Raw genomic sequence first — 17,310 nt, 5'->3', positions numbered from 1 at the left:
TGGATGGAACGGAAGATGACTTCCTGTGGGACTGTGAAGATGCTCCCAGTGACGACACTGCCGTTTCCGATGAGTCGTGCAGCAGTGAAAGCGAGGATGGCGAGGATTCAGACTTTGATTAGAGTACTGACGAAAAAAAATAAATGGGCATTGTGCACTCCATGTGATGCTTGATGTGCGTGTTTATTGCGGAGGTAAGCCTTACTCAGCTTTTATTTTTGGTTGTAATCGAGATATATGTTCTAAGACGTCTGACCTGCAACTTGTTTGCGTTTTCGGTGCTCAAAAATTTTTTGTAGAAAATTTACCCCGCGTAATGATCGCACCCCGAAATCTGCGTCAGTATTTAAAAAAAAAAAGTGTGATCATTATGCGAGTAAATACGGTAATGAGCCCAGGTTAGCCTTCATGATAACCTGAGAAAGAAGCGCAATCCGTTCAGACACACATAGTCTGTGCTATGGCATGGGTTCCTCCAATACAGCTATTAATAGGGCAGGGAAATCAGAGAAGCTCACACATGAGACGTTAACACCACTCTCTTCATGTGCCACTTCTATTCTAGGCGTCAATGTATATAGCCACATATTCAGAATATCACCCAATCCAGTGTTTAATGCAACTTTGTCAGGGATGACATTCGAAGCGCAGCATGATAATTAACAAGTTATATATCATATAGTTAAAGTCAGGATCATGTATTCAATTCTTACACATGCATGAACTCTGGCCAATCCTCCACTGCGGCTATGTGCCATGTGCACAGAGGCGAGAAGACAGGCAGTTTAGCATGTTAAGGGACCGGCTACCTGGTGGCACAGTAGTCAAATACAGTGGCCAATAGAGCTGATCTGTTTGCTTCAGCTCGAAATCCACTGGTGGCAAAGAAATTCTTAGTTTATTCACTAGTCTCGTGATGTCACGCGAACTGTCGACACAGACACGAGCATTGCTACTGCACAAGCCTGGAACTTTCACATACAGATCAGGGCTTAGCTCAGTGTGTGGGCAGTACTGCTACTGAACTGAAAATTGTTTGTATTCTTGCTGCTCTGTAATAAAGGGTAACATGGCAGTGCAGTTATACATTGCGTGACTGTTTTATGCAGACATGGACAAAGAGGATGCACTGATTATATTTGAGGACCACATCCGGCAACTAGAGCAGGAAGAAGAGGAGGAAAAGGAGCGTGCACGACGAAGGCTGAAGCGTCAGCAGCGCAAGAACCGTGAGGCCTTCTTGGTGAGTCTTGGACTTCGTATAGTCTTGTTCTCCTTCAAGAGCAGAAAAAAAGAAACTAAAGAGCCCTTTCCATTCATAAATGTAGATGTATGGCACTGTAGGATTGCCTGTGTATGATATTGTTACGTGGCAGGAGGTGTTCACACCACGTACAACACTGTTACACTCACACCAAGCGAGACACAAGCACCGGGCGCACAGGACATCAAAGCAAAGATCGTTGCCAAGGATTCGGGCCCTGAGCATACGCTAAACGCGCACACACATCGTCTGCCTCATCTTCAATGATTCGACCTGTATCGTGGCCCCCGGGCGCAGAAGCACCGTTGCAATGCTGTTCAGCGAGTTCCAGAACAAGGTAGATTGGGCTTAAGGCTCGAGACATGGACAATATCGGATTGTACGGTACAGGAAGTGCACTTGGAGAAGGCAGGTTCAATCTTGTAGGTGGCGGCGGTGACTTGGCGCAGCACACGATACGGGCCCACATAGCGAGGAAGTTTTTCCGAGAGCCCAATACGGCGATAAGACACGCAGAGCAACATGAGGGACCCAGGTAAGAAGGAGGTGTCGAGGTGGCGGCTGTTGTAGTGCTCTTGATGGGAAGCTTTGGGAGGCTAGCAAGCGGGAACGAACGACTTGGCGAGCATGGTTGGCACGGGCAATGGCTTCACGGGTGTATTCAGAATGTGCGGGACCAGATGTTTGAAACAATGTGCCAAGTGGCAATTGATGCTCACAGCCGTACAAAAGGTAAAACGGAGAGTAGCCAGCAGTGTTGTGACGAGATGGGCTATATGCAAATGTAACATATGGGAGGAACATCCCAGTTACGGTGATCGGAGGAGACGTACATGGCGAGCATATCAGTAAGAGTGCAATTGAGCCGCTCAGTGAGGCCATTCGTTTGAGGGTGGTAAGCAGTGGTCAACTTGAGTTGAACATGCGTGAAGAATGTCATCGTTATCTGCTGAAAGGAAGGTGCAGCCACGGTCAGTGAGCAGTTGGCAGGGAGTTCCATAATGAAGATCGAGATCGTGAAGAAGAAGAAAGTCGGCGCCATCAGGGGCAGTACTCAGGAGAGCGCATATCATCACGTACCAGCTGGCATAATCTGTGGCTACTGCAACCCATCTATTGCCAGAAGTGTACTCAGGAAAAGGGCCGAGAAACTTCAAGCCGACACGGTAGAATGGCTTTGAAGGGATGTTGATGGACTGAAGAAAGCCAGCAGGGGCAGGTGCAAGCTGCTTGCGATGCTGACACTTGTCGCAGGCACCAACATCACGGCGCACTGAGTGGTAGAGGCCAGGCCAGAAAAACCGACGATGGATGCGGTCGTATATGCGAGTAACGCCTAGATGGCCACCGGCCTAGATGGCAGCAGATCATGGAATTCATGGAGAACGACTGTTCGTAAGTGCTTGGGGACAACTGGAAGAAGGTCAAGACCAGTAGTCTGAAGATTTTGGCTGTATAAAATACTGTCATCGAGAGCAAAAAGGTTCAGTCAAGGGTCGGTTTTGGCTGACGTTAGGCGATCGATGATGGAGAGAAGTTTTGCATCCCGACGCTGTTCTTCGCCAATAGTTGTAAACTGTGATAGAGATAACAGGTCAATGGCGCATGCGCTCGTGGGAGTATCAGTCTGGGCAACAGGGCAATGAGAGAGGCAGTCGGCATCTTTATGCAACCGGCTGCACTTGTAGATCACAGCGTAGTCATATTCTTGGAGTCGTAGCGCCCAACGCCCGAGGCGACCAATAGGATCCTTCAGAGAAGAAAGCCAACACAGTATGTGATGATCTGTGACAACTGTGAATGGTCTGCCGTATAGGTAGGGTCGAAATTTTTCAACAGCCCAGATGAGAGCTAAGCACTCACCCTGTTTCGGCAATGGAGTAGTTCTTCTTTAAAGGGAACAGGAGGCGGCTGGCATACACAATTACACGATAAGTCCCGGATTGGCGCTGAGAAAGGTTGGCTCTGATGCCATGGTCACTGGCATCAGTGCAGACTTCTGTAGGAGCTGACACATTAAAATGGGCCAAAACCGGTTGCTGTGGTAAGCTTTCTTATAAGCTGGGCAAAGGCTTGCTCTTGGGAGGACCCTCAGGAAAAACTGACATCCTTTTTAAGATCTGTGAGCAGCTGAGTAATGTCGGCAAAATCTTGAATGAACCTACTAAAGTAGGAACAAAGACCCAAAAAACTTTATACGCCATTTCTTGAATGGGGCACCGGGAAGTCTTTTACTGTCGGATCTTGTCTGGATCGGGACGAACCCCCATAGCATCGACAACATGGCCTAGTATATTGAGCTGACGACGTGCGTAACAGCACTTTAAAGAGTTAAGCTGTAGCCTGGCATTGCAGAAAAGTGAAAGAACTTTAGAGAGGTCTGCCATGTGGGATGAAAACATAGAAAACATGAAAAACATGGAAAACAAGGGTTCCCTATTGCCTCGCTGTGCCAGACAAATAGAAAACGACGTTTGCCAGCATTACGGTGGGGTCCCACCTGCTATGGGTGCTGACACGTTCGTACATTGGAATCCATTTGTCGATATTATCACCTGAAGCACGGACAGGAAGAGATGTTGGGGTCACAGGGATGAGCCGTGACAATGAATGTAGGGGCAGCGGAACTGAATGTAAGGGCAGCGCGAGCCACCGGGTTGAGTCATTGTGGCTGTTTCGGTGTAGCAACCGTTGCGAAACTCCATGGTGCAATAGGCTAGGATGCAGAGGATGGGAAAGTCTGCACCTCCACCAAGATGTTGCGTGGCAGGAGACGTTCACATCACTTACAACATTCTTACACTCACACTGAGCAAAACACAGGCACCGGGTGCACTGGGCATCAAAACACAGACCACTGCCAAGGATTCGGGCCCCAGGCACGCACACAGCGCATATACGCGCGCGTGCACGCAAGCACACGCACGCGCACACGCACGCGCACACACACGCGCACACACACGCGCACACACACGCTTTGTCTGCCTCATCTTGGATGAGTTGACCTGTAGCAATATCTGTTGATTATTTCCATTACCCTATCTTCTTGCATATAACCTGCACAAAAAATGGAAAAAAAGAAAAAAAAAATAGCATTCAAGAGGTTGGGAGGGGGTCTGTTTTACAACAACTTGCAGCCTTCTGTACGGAGTCGAGCATTCCTATCATCATCAACGTGTGTAAAGGCAATGAAAGGCCAGCTGAGGACATTGCCACATCCATAGATGTCTCTACTACAACGCCACGCTCTCCACGCTTACAGCACTGTTTGTTAAAATGCTGTTTGGCAGCATTGTTTAGGCATCAGGGGTGTGTTTTGGTGGCAATTGTTCATAACGAGTTTTAATGGGAAAACTTCACGTCAACTGTGATTATTGATAGTTTGGTGAAATACTTTAATTCGTGCACACTGTCAAAAGTGTCGGAAGCAGGATTTCTGCATAATGATAGAGCCTCTTTGCATGTGTCATGCCAAGAGGCCTCATCGCACAAACTATGACCTATCATGTGCTGTTCTGTGGAGTTTTATCATGTGGAGTTCTGGCATGCAGGAAGAACGGAAATGCCTCTTGGACAGAAACGAGGGACTTGGTACATTGGCGCTGCTGTGGCATGACATCTTCAAAACATATATATATTTGCGACAAGGCAATTACTTATTTGCTTCTTTGTTTCTTTACATACTATCAGTCCAATTCAAGACTTAAGGCTGGAGTGGGTTGGTTGCATCAAAATATATGCACAATGCACAATAGTAAACTCCAAAAAATTGGACATGAGATACCCTTATTATAATAATAATAATAATAATAATAATAATAGTAATAATAATTGGTTCACAGGAAGGGAAAGGCGATTTATCTGTCACACTTGTTTCTGTAGACACCTGAACCGCTTTGTAAGGGAAGGGAGGAAGGTGGGATTGAAAGTGGAAAGAGAGAAAAGGGAGCCACAGTGATACGGAGTAATTTCGACCACCTGGTGATCTTTGCATCGCATGACCAAATAAACAATTCTTGAACATAATACCTGCAGAGGGTTTACCTGCAGCAATTTAAACAAGAGAGAGCAGCATTCCTCACAGCTTTTTGGGCATACAATATTATTGACAGTTTCTTCCAATCTTGTGCTGTTTGGACAAAAGAGGAATACTTTATGCAGTCTTTTGAACACTTTTTTTTTTTATATACATGTTTAAATTCTTATTGCACATTATTATGAAATGGATTTTGTTGCTTTTGAATCGGACTAGGTCATTTATTATAGAATAGAAAAGCTAAATTTTTCTGCCTTTGCCTTAACTGAAGGATGGGAAAGTTTGCTTCGCTGCAATGCGGAGAAACCGAATCTTCTTTTCTACATATAGAGAATCTGTTGTTGTTTCAAACAGCATGTAGCAATGGGCTTGCTTGACGGAGTGATCAGCGTTGCCGATAGCTGTCATCATCTGAGGCTGGCGGCAAAGCTCCGAAAACGAAATTAGGTGGCGGAGAGACACCGTCAGCTTGTTGATTGTCAATGCGCCGCACCTATTGGTGCGTGCATATCAAAAGAGGACAGAAACAACGTAATATGCAGTTTAAGTTGAAGGAAGAATATTTGTACAAACGTTTGTCAAGCAAGTCTTCTTGACTAAGGGAAACCAGCCTAATCAACTGATGCCAGCTGCGAGTCATCCGAATAAGGAAGCGTCCGACATCACTGATTATGTGGGTGTTTGGCGAGAGTCTGGCGACAATCCAAGTTATCTGAATTGACTAGGAGCAAATCAACAAGGTCTTGCATCTTTGAGAGCAGCGGTGAAGCCTCTGATAAGAGTAGTGGGAGTGATGATTCAATAGCACAATCGGACATAGTGGCAGAATTGTGGCAACGTTCATGAAATAAAATTTATGAAATCTAAATGACTACTTTTTGTGTGGTTGTAGCTGCCTAATGATACTCCTTTCAGGAAGGTTGGGGGGGGGTGGGTATACAAGATAATATTTCTAAAATAATTTGCGAGGTTTGAAGTTTAGGGTGTTCGCTCACCCCAAACTTCGCCGCAGCAGGACAGCACTGATCACTTGCCTCCCCCATCTGTTGTTGTGTATCGCATGTGGAAACTGTGCAGCTGTTTGCGGTTTGCACAGTATCTGATTTGTCTCTGTTTTTATCAGACACTGCTGAATGAGCTGCATGAGAAAGGAAAGCTGACGTCTATGTCCCTGTGGGTGGAGCTGTATCCAGCGATACGGGCTGATGTTCGCTTCACCAATATGCTTGGTCAGCCAGGTGAGTGCAGGCACCACATGCTGTTCAACTATCTTGTTCTAGCTGTTTAGGTGCTCATCAAAGAAAGAAATAAAAGAATGCACCCATGCACTTGCTGATTGGAGAACTAAATTAAGGGGAGACACTGGTCTTAAAATGAAAATTTTTATTTTTAGAGATATAATAACGAAATTGGGTGTGTATATGTATTTCTTCCTCCTGTTTTCAAAAATGTAATTAGTTTTACTCTATCTCAATTAGTTCTAATGTTATTGGGAAATAACCAAAGCCTAATTTGGTAATTTCTTACGGGTCGTTAGGACAGTTTCCCTCAATATTTTTTCGTTCCGATTAAAATGTAGTTGTAGCCAAAGACCTGCCATGTGGAGCTATGCTATTTATATTATCATTGATGTACATCACAGTATAAAAATATTCAATTATGTAGATGCCCCACAATTCGAAAATATAATTAGCTGACATTATTGTTCAATAAATTTGATATGTTCAACTTAGCAATATAAAAATAGCATAGCTCCACAGTTCAAACCTTTCTGAATTCAACGGTATAAGATTTATTAAAATTGTACCACAAAAACCCAATGAAAAGTTCCGTAAGGCTAGTCATGTCACCAAAAAACATGAAGCTGAGAAAAACTCATTTGAAGTTTTGACACTGAGTGCAGAAAATATTGGGAAGAATCTTCGACAACGGATGTTACTCAGATGTTCCCTATCAGTTTCCCTACAAAACAAAACAAAAAGTGTCTTATTCCATCCAAGGAAACATTTAAAAAAAAAAAATGTCGAATGTGTAAGTGTGATGAAATTATTGAGGTTACTTTCGAGAAATTAGGGAATTAGGTGAGAGTGAGGACCGGAGCCAAGGAGACGAGAGCTCCACCGGGCAAACAGTTGGGGAAGAGAACTGCTTCGCTTATTCTTGGGGAAGAGAACTGCTTCTGTTCGAAATCGCAGTTTTCGCAGACAAGCAGAAGCTTTACAGCAAGGCCGTACTCCTTATCTGTTGCCTTGCTCAAACGCAGACTTCCTGCGCCGCAGGTTCCGCACTTCGCTTGCGCGAAAAAATTGTTCAAAACCTTCAAGTCCACAATCACGAACTGGGTACCGGCATCAGCTGTCTGGTAATCCGCACTGACGCCAAGAAGGTCAAACTTGCGCTGGGTTGCCGACTTTTCCGACAGAACAGACTTTGCTTGCGCCGATCGCTCAACACGCTGCGCCTGCTCGGTCGACGAATAGTACACAGCATCAACACGAAGTGTACCACGATCCGAGATACGATTCGTGCTGCAACTTGGTCTCGCGGTGTCGTCATCGGGCAGCGTGCTTGATGTACCCGGCGGATCCAACGAGTCCGGCACTGCAGGCCCCGGCGACGCACTGGTGGCCGCTGCCTGCTGTTTTTTGTTCCACGGACGTTTCTTCCGGCTTCCAAAAGCTCGTTGCGTGCTCGGTTTCAATCGATTGTCTCCCGGCATCTCGATCGCAAAGAGAAACTCCCGGCACAAAGCGGAAACCCGGCGTGTAGAGAAACACGAGCGCAAAAACACGCGCACGAAGCGACAGCCACAGCGGCGAACGCAAGAGAAAGAAAAAAAAATGACGTAGACGGTCACACCAGCCAATGGGAGGCGCAGAACGGCGCGCGCGGGAAGCGCGCCGCGTGCGAGCCAATCAGCGACCCGAAAACGGCGTTCGGGAAACCGGCCCGAACCGCCGCTCGGCTTGAGCGACGCCATTTTGAGATAGCTCAAATTGCGCACAAAGAAACCAGCTTCAAAACAAGCCCAAGATGGCGGCGATCGGCCGGCTGCAACGCCGGCGGCGCGCGCGGGAAGTTCGAACAAAGTCTCTCTTTTCGGGGCCATTTCGTCGCTGCCGTGGTGTTTTGAAAGCCGATTTTATCGCATTTCCCGACCGAATTCAGCGTTAATAATTTTACTGTAGATGCTCGAAAGGACAAACCTTCCGAAAATGAGTTTTTCCCAAAATCGACTTTTTGACCATTTTCGACCGTTTTAAGACCCGCGTCTCCCCTTAAAGGAAAAAGAACATTAGGTATGGCTGTTTTTTTTGACAGCAGTCTAGGTGAAATGAAAAAGAAATCCAGTCTAGGTGAAATGAAAAAGAAATCCTTACATGAGACTCTTGCAAGCAAATTTCATCTAGGGTTCACTCTGTGTGACCTGCTCGTTTATTCTTCCCAACACTTTACTGCTTTTAACAGCGGGGTCATTCCACGCCAAGTGATTGAGTTTTTTTTTTTTACCATGGCAAATTTTGTTGGAAAAAATCCCACGCATTGCCCACACTCAGCTTGCCAGCATACCTTCTTTTTAAAAATATTTTAAGGCTAAAGTGTTTCTTGGCTCATGCGCACTGTGTACAGAAAGCGTGATCATAAAACGTCCATCACAATAACACCACACACACACACGCACACACGCACGCACACACACACACGCACACACACACACACACAGTCTCCACTAAGAATTAAACTAATATCCCTCCGATCTGCAGCCGAGTGCTCAAGCCACTATGCCACGCACAGTATTCGATCAGTGTCATTTGACGCATGTAACCACAAGCCGGTGCATTGCCGACATCGTATCTGTAGTCATGGATTCTAATTCTGGTGGCAGGCCGAGGGCACTGACGGTTCTGCAGAGACTGCGGTGTTTCTGATGATCTTATAATTGTTATTTATATGAAAGGATTCAATAAAATGAACATTTAAACAAGCATTCTGTCTTACATCAAGTAGAGGCATTGCTGGACTTGCGGTACAGCAGTACAGTATAGTAAAACTAGCCCCAAAGGCTTTTGCCTTATCGCTCTTAGGGGTTTTAAGTGCCTCCTAAAATTTTTAGATGCCCTTACTTTTATTTTGCTATAAAACTAGCACAGAATGCAGTGAACAATTTTTTTTGCAAAGTATTTTTAATTGGTGGATTCTTTTAGTGGTTGTAATGGAAGAAAAACCAAAGGATTGCCAAGATTGTCACAAAACAGTTGATTTCCAGTTCTTGTATAACACTGAAACTATAGCACAGAGAAAAACGCAGATTTAGAGGCTTCGGAAATTGCAGTCTGAAAAGTCGAAATTAGTGAGGCAATTTTTTGGCATACGATAACAGTTTATGAAACAGGGAACAGTAAAAAAAAGTATTCCTTGTCAAAAACAATCCACACGCTCATGAGAAAAAAAAAAGTCAAACAGCGCGCCCTAACCCTTTCGCTGTCGGATGTTTCTTCCTGGGACGCACCCCCCACTGTCGGCTTGGTTTTAAGGAACGAGCGTATCAGGGAACGACCATAGCGATGTATTTTTAAATATGATTGCTATACAAATAACATAGTCAATGGAATATGCACATTTCAGTGTTCTGAAGGTGTTGTTAATAAACATCATCATCATCACCAGCCTGACTATAAACGAGATAAATGGTGATAATATAAAAAAAAAACTGCTCGATACTTCTTGAGAGTCCGAATCCGAGCTCGGCTCGTATTCATAATCAGAAGAGCCATCGCTCCAGACCACAGTCGAAGCTCCCCTGCGGTCAGCTATCTGAAAGTAACCACGCACACTGAAGGCGAACTTTCAGTGGCCCACACAACAGAGAGAAATGGCACGTTGTGAAGTAAAGATGACGGAGAGAGATGGAAAGAGGCTAAAACAACCTCCTTTGCTGCTGCTAGCTGCAAGCAAGGGCGCCGCGAGAAAGAGCAAAAGCAGCGATTGAGTCGCGTCGACCTATTGGAGAGACAATGACGTGCACCCCAGAACTTCACGCATTGTAGCAGACACGCCAATGGAATAAAAATTAAAGACTGCAAACCTGCAGCAAATGGCAGAACAACCCTTGAACTCGTAGCTGCACACACGCATCGTGAAATGCGTGCGCGAGAGAGTAGTGCACGCGGAGCGACGATGCCCCACAGCAAAGAAGATGGTGGGGGTGACCGTGGTCGCTCCATACTCTTTAATGTATATGTACCAATACAGCACAGGGCGAAAATACGAACTTGTAAAATGATTTGACAGATGGCGCAGCAAGTCCAAGCACGCCAGCTTCGCGCCTCAGCGCGAAGTTTTGAACGCACGATAAAGAACGTACCTTTAAGGGTAAGCGCTTTAAGCGCTTTAGGGGTCTAAAATTCCAAAAAATGATTTCTTGATTTCAAGAAATAAAACCCTTTCGAAACTTTTCTTATTGATAAAGCTGGGCCTAAGGTTTTTAAAGGTCTTTGTTTTATTCTTCCTTAAGGCCCCTAAGGTTAGTATTGCTTTTCAAAACCAACATGTTGGCTGCAGGAAGTTTTCGAAAAAGCAAATATTTCGAAAAATATTTTGCCACATTGAAAAGTAACGCACTTTTGAAACTTGTATTTTTTATACAGGGCCTGTGGTTTTTAAAGGCATTTAATGCACGCTTTTGCTTTTGCCAATAATGGTAGATTTTTATGCTCAAAACCATGTGGCTGCAGAAGCACTGGTAAGGACTAAAATTTAAAAATGATTTTTTTTCTCGCATTAAAAAATACCTCTTCAAAACTTTCCTTGTTTGTTAAATAGGGCTTAAAGTTGTTGAAGAGTCTGCCTTCACCTTTTTGCTTGGGCAAACAAGAGTAGTTTACGCCTTAAGATACTGTGTGGCATTATTTCCTCGTGAGCATGTTTGTTATTTTTGACCAGAAATATTCTTGCTGTTCTCTGTTGCTTGGACTGTTATTGTATTTTAAAGGCGTGCTCCTCTGGTTTTGAGCTTTTTCAACCAAAAATTTCAAATTCTCTAATTTTGCTTGTTTTTTCTGTGTGCCATATTTTCCATGTTATGAGCGAAACAGGAAATATATTTTCTATCTAAACAATTTTTTGGTTTTCCGTTACGGCAATTGAAATAATTCAGCTATTAAAAATACTTCTGCAGAAAAATTTTGTTCACTTCATTCTCTACCAGTTGCATCATAAAATGAAAGATCATCACGACGTGATACTACTGAAAAGAGAAAGTACGCTGGCATTGCAATCTTTGGATGTAGAGAATTGGTGAATTTTTTTTCAACAAAATTTTGTGATGCCCTGTGATGTCCTAAAAACCGCTGGGTCATTTGGCATGAAGTGACCGAACGGCGAAAATTTTTCAGTCCTGTGCCCATGTTTTTGTTGCTGCTCATTTGGTACCATGACGAATAAAATCCACGCAGGTTCCACTCCGCTGGATCTGTTCAAATTCTTTGTGGAGGACCTCAAGGACAGGTTCCATGGCGAGAAGAAAATCATCAAGGAGATTCTGCGTGAAAAGAACTTTGTGGTGGAAGTGAACACCGTGTATGATGACTTTGTCACTGTGATCAGCGAGGATAAGCGGTCAGCCACTTTGGATGCTGGCAACGTCAAGCTCACCTACAACAGTGTAAGTCCTGGCCTATGTGCATCCAATAGATTTTGCAGCCATGCTATCGTTTGCATCACCGCTGATCATTGTAAAAGTGACACAACTTGTTAAAAAGCGACGACAAGCTAAAACATAGAGGGTTCGAACAGTGCTCGAAGCATTGAGATGAGAAATATGTTTTCCACTCGATGTCCAATCAGCTGCAAGGATTCCGATGCTTTTGTTGTTTGTGCTGAGAAGTGAATAGCCACGATTGATCGAAGGATAGCCTCTGTCAGTAAATAACTTGCTATGACATTTTTAAGGCTTCAGCTCAGTGCTATATGTATTATGTATATCCAGATAAGCACACTAGAATAGCCATGTTTATGCAGTTGCACAGGTCTGTACCTTATTTAGTCAAGTGCATCTCGGTGAAAATGAGAAATGACTGACCTCCAGAAGCAGATCACCTTGTATAGAACGTTTAAGTTTTCTCAGCATAGGTTTAGCTTAATTTCTAGTTACAGAAACAGCTGTAATACGTACTGCTACAGAGATATCAAATGAGTATACCGTATACACGCGTGTAATGGCCGCACTTTTTTTTCCGAGATTGGGGTGAAAATCAGAGGGTGCGGCGATTACATGAGAAAAAAGACAGTGAAAAAAATTATTTGCAGTGGTACTACCTGCCTTTATTATTGTCAAAAACTCCTCGTCCTCCTCCGCTAAACTCGTCGGGATTTCAGGCTCGTCCCGTGTCCAAAACATCACTCCTCGTCGTCGTCCTCCTCCTCCTCCGAACTCATCGGGACTTCAGGCTCGTCCTTGTCCCAGATGAGGTCATCCTCCGTACCGTCCAGCCTGTTTGATATCCCTGTCACCTTGAAACTTTTTCCACAGTCTCGAACGATACCGTGGCCCACGTTTCGAGTATCCAGTGGCAAACGGCCACAAGCGATGCCCATTTCAGTCGGCCGGTTGGAGTCTTCTGGTGCAGGGCCGTTGCCTCACGAGCGCAGAACAAATCAGGGCAGCGATGCATTCCGATTGCGAGATCGCACGTGATATGCTTCGGGCGATCGAGGAAATGGCTGTAAAACGGAGGAGCGAACAGACTTGGATTGGATTGGATTGGATTTGCTGGCCTCACCCTTTGTAACGGGCGGGCATTGCTGCGGCTAGGAGCGCCCCCTTTGTAACGGAGGTGGGGTAAAGTTTGCACCCCCACAGAAAGCAGTATTTTCTGAAAAAAAAAAATCACAATTTGTGTGTGTATTAGGCGCATCCACTCGATTGGCATGGGCTGCAAAAGTTTGCTGAAGAGCCTTTTGTTAGAGTGTAATTAAAATGCACACTTGCGGCAGCTGCCGTCTGCGGATGAGTTTAGAACTGTCAATAATATGGCTTCTTCCCATGGTTTACCTTTTCTTTTTGGCTCCGACTGGACTGTTCCAGTGGCTTTGTGCCGGCCCCGATCAATCCTTTTTTTTTTTATCACTTCAAACCGTCTTCCTGACGCCTGGCTGCTATACTCGAATGCACTATTTAAAGGCACGCAACCAGAACTTTGCATCTCGTGGCTCCTACTCATATGTATCACCATGCCAAGCAAGCATTCACTGTGTGCCTGCACTTTCAGTCCAAAGGAAGGCAGGCACAGATAATTAATAGAACGAGTGTTTTTTACACAGCTGCATTACAAAACGCAGCACTAATCCCCGGACTTTAGTACAATCGACTGTCCTGCCGCAGCACCAGAATGCGGGGCCATGGCGCCGCGCACTCAAGGCGAACACTAAGTGCAGCCTCGTTGAACGTTCTTGACTCATACGATTTTCCGTTTCATATGCTCGAAATTGGGGGCAGTAAAAAAAAATCTTTTATAGACATACACTATTTTTCTCTCGGTTAATGTGTTCCTGGATAACGTAACTTTCCAGTTACTATGCTTAACATTTTAACAAATCGTGAACTAAGCCCGCACTTTTGCTACTGTGAATTAAAAAAAAAGACCTAACAAATGTTAGTTGCTCCATTTTGTGCCGTTGCTGTTACAGCCCACAACACATTTCTTAGTAGCGTGCCAGGTTGCTGTGAAGTGATAACATCATGGTCTGTTTATCTTCTGACAGCCCTTGTGGTGGGGGTAGGGGGTGAACCTGGCAGTGTGCCAGCGACCATAGGGTCGGGGGTGGTTTGCTCCGCTTGTCTGATTGCGCAAGCCTGGTTTTCAGCACGTTCACTTTATCATGCCGCGATTGGGGCGGCGGCCATCCATTGTCACAAAATTATTGAAATGCTGACAGCAGCAAACGCCTTTTGAAGCAAACAATGCTACACGCTAGTGTTATGATCGCGGCTGACCACGTGCTTTCGTTGATGTCTGATGGGTGGAAGGAAGGATGGAAGACTCTCAAAAAATAAAAATAAATAAAAAATCTCGCATACTGATGTCAGCTTTTTTTATTTAAAAAAAAAGTGGATCCATTATACGAGTAAATATGGTACATAGGCAGAGCAATTTTAGTGTCACAAACCCTCTGTCATTCATGCGAGTGACCATGGCCACAGCTCTGCGTCTTATCTAGCTCTTTTTTTGTGAGTGCAATAGTGGATGTATTAATGCAAGCTCCATTATCCGCTGATTCAATCAGAAAGGCTTCTACAATTTCGCTTTCAATTCTTTCATTTTGCTTGTCTACAATTTCAGTCCTGGCGAGCAATCGTTTGCAACCGTCTTTGCACCGCCAACAGTGCTGTGCTAGATTCCCCGGAGAGTTGATTTTTCCACAGTGATTATTATGTTCAAGGAGCCCCTTGTTAGCACACCTTCCCGTTTTAGAGTTATTGTTAAATGAAAGGGCACGCAGCAGTACTTAAGTGCATCAATTATCAGTTTCTGAAATTTGTTTTAGATGTTTATGTCGTCACAGTATTCTGTGGCTTGCTGTGTGGGCGAGGGCTTCTCTACGTACTCACTGCTTGACCAGTATGCATTTTCTGTGTGCATGCTTGCAGCTATTGGAGAAAGCAGGGGCCCGGGAGAAAGAGCGGCTCAAGGAGGAGGCACGCAAGGTCTGGTCCTCTCGATGCCTCCCCAGCTTTGTGCCCATGGTTGATGCTGTTCTCCTCCTTTGCCTCTTTCACAGCAACGCAAGCTGGAGAATGCCTTTCGGGCCATGCTGAAGGGGGCCATGCCATCCATCGACAGCAGCTCAACGTGGGACCAGGTCAGTCATTTGCTGATGCTCTAGCTGGATACAGTTCGAGAACAAAGTAGCAAAAGCCTCTCAGAGGAGGCCTTTCAGCCGACGGAGACTGCTTTTTGTGGTTAATACCCTTGCACCTGGTAGGTGTTAAGAATTACCCAAGGCTTAAAAGATTAACTGTGACCTCATAGCAGTTGTTCAATGCAGTAGGCTGGAGATCCTGTTTTGAGGAGCGGCTACTGCTTCATTCTTAGGTTGTGTTTGACCATAGGGGTATTCTGCACATTTTACAAGCTTGCTGTCACTTTCTCTGCTGTTTTGATTCAGGCTAGGAGAACTGGCCTGAATCAAAACAGTCCAGTGCTTGTCTACTCTGATAAAGAAGCTAGGGGCAGTCAGTGGCTGCCTAAGCAAGCCAGTCTTGGCTTTTTTTTTCTAATCATTATGCATTGAGGAACTCAGGTTGATGAGAAAGTGGACTGTTAGTGTCCGGGTGTTCAGTTCAGTCGTTCAGTCGTGTCGGACTCTTCATGACCCTATGGACCATATCACGCCACGCTTTCCGGTCTCTCACTATCTTCCTAACATCACATAACTTCATCTGCAGCGCCTCGAGGATGCCATCTAACCATCGCTTTCGCTGCCTACCCCTTCTCCGGCGACCCTCAACCTTTCCCAACATCAAATCTTTCTCCAGCGACTCCTCTCTTCTCATCAGATGACCAAAGTAGCTGAGCTTTAACTTTAGAATTTGACCCTCCAATGAGCAGTCAGGGTTTATGGTCGACAATATCGACTGATTTGATCTTCTGGCAGGTGTCTCCTAATTTCATGGCTGCAGTCTCCTACCGGGGTAATCTTAGAGCCCAAGAAGAGAAAATCTGTCACAGCTTCCACTTCTTGTCCCTTGATGCTCCAGGACTTGATAGGGCAAGACGCCATGATCTTTGTCTTTTTAATGTTCAGTTTAAGCCCAAACGGGTGTTAGATATATCTAAATTCATTTAGTTTCATGCCCCCCCCCTACAATATTTAAGAAAAAATGAAAGATACCGTATACTCCCATTAAGACAAACTGAGGACAGATTTTCAGGTACGGTGAACAGTGTGCAACCATTGGTTGGTTTCTCATTGGACTCTGTGTAAAAAGACCAGCCTAAATTGCGCTGTTCCTTGCATACTTCAGCTGGGATGAAATTTGACACACTATGGCAAAATACTGCAGGGAAGCTGCCATGGGATAGTGCGCTTTTTTGACGTATATGATTGCGGTCTCGGTTATTATAGGCCATAGTTTACAACTATCAATAATGGAACACAAGTAGTCATGCCGACATGTAAAGTGAAGCGAGAAAAACTTCAGTCAATTGCCAAAGAGCGTGCCTCTGCTGGATTGTAATTGCCCTATGTGATTCTCAGGTGGGATCTATGCTAAATGTAAAGCTTGTGTAAAAAGCATCAATAGAATGAAATGTGGAAAGAAAGTTTAAAACCTGAATTAGGCGTGTTTTATATATAAGTAGCCTGCACTTACTCTGCTCACTTGAGCCAGAGGTTCAAACATGTTTTGTGGAAAGCGTCATGTAAGTACGACCGACTGCCACTCAATTGTGAAGCTAAATTTAACTGAACTGTGTTGAATTTTCCTGTGCAGAGGAGGTGTAATATAGATGTTATCTCTGAGGGTTAATGTGTGCTTAGTCACTTTTTTTTTTATTGAATTTCCAGGCTGACATCCAAAATTTTGTAAGCAAGCTTGTGCTCTCTCAGTGTTACCTTGTAAAGAAGTAACTAAAAACTACCACTGATAAAGGAAAATGAGGACGGATGCTTGGCTGTCCGTGTAACTTCGTAAGCCTCAGACTGTTCTTCATTCCACTTAATTGGTTTGAGTTTTCGAACAATGCAAACGTGCAAAATTCCCTGGCTGTAGTGCCTACTGTACAGTGTGCAGTCTTTCAGGGGATCTGAGCACTCCTTCACCACTACGGATGACTGCGATGTGAATGCGTGAGCCACTATTACAGCCTCAAATGCTACGCAGTAGGCGTGCGTGAATATCTGAAATTTTGATTACAAAAGGAATATTTTTATTATTTGATTCGTATGCAGAAATTGGTGTTTAGAATTTCTCGAATATTCGAAAATGTCCAAGTACACCTAAAATTTT

General features: G+C 44.7%; 1 protein-coding gene across 1 annotated transcript in view; it reads left to right on the top strand.

Annotated features, from left to right (window-relative positions):
- Positions 1 to 17,310, top strand: part of Prp40 (pre-mRNA processing factor 40) — a 63,574-nt gene that overhangs the window by 30,450 nt on the left and 15,814 nt on the right. Inside the window, exons 13-17 of the mRNA XM_084593139.1 lie at positions 1,110 to 1,243; positions 6,424 to 6,538; positions 11,756 to 11,964; positions 14,950 to 15,006; positions 15,081 to 15,161. Coding sequence (XP_084449265.1) covers positions 1,110 to 1,243; positions 6,424 to 6,538; positions 11,756 to 11,964; positions 14,950 to 15,006; positions 15,081 to 15,161 — 596 coding nt within the window. The remainder of the gene's footprint in view (positions 1 to 1,109; positions 1,244 to 6,423; positions 6,539 to 11,755; positions 11,965 to 14,949; positions 15,007 to 15,080; positions 15,162 to 17,310) is intronic.

This window comes from Amblyomma maculatum, chromosome 2, assembly GCF_055883805.1.
Source record: "Amblyomma maculatum isolate TAMU_Amacu chromosome 2, ASM5588380v1, whole genome shotgun sequence".
Classification (NCBI taxonomy): domain Eukaryota; kingdom Metazoa; phylum Arthropoda; class Arachnida; order Ixodida; family Ixodidae; genus Amblyomma; species Amblyomma maculatum.
Note: the sequence above shows the minus strand (reverse complement) of the source record. Positions and strands in the feature narration are given on the sequence as shown.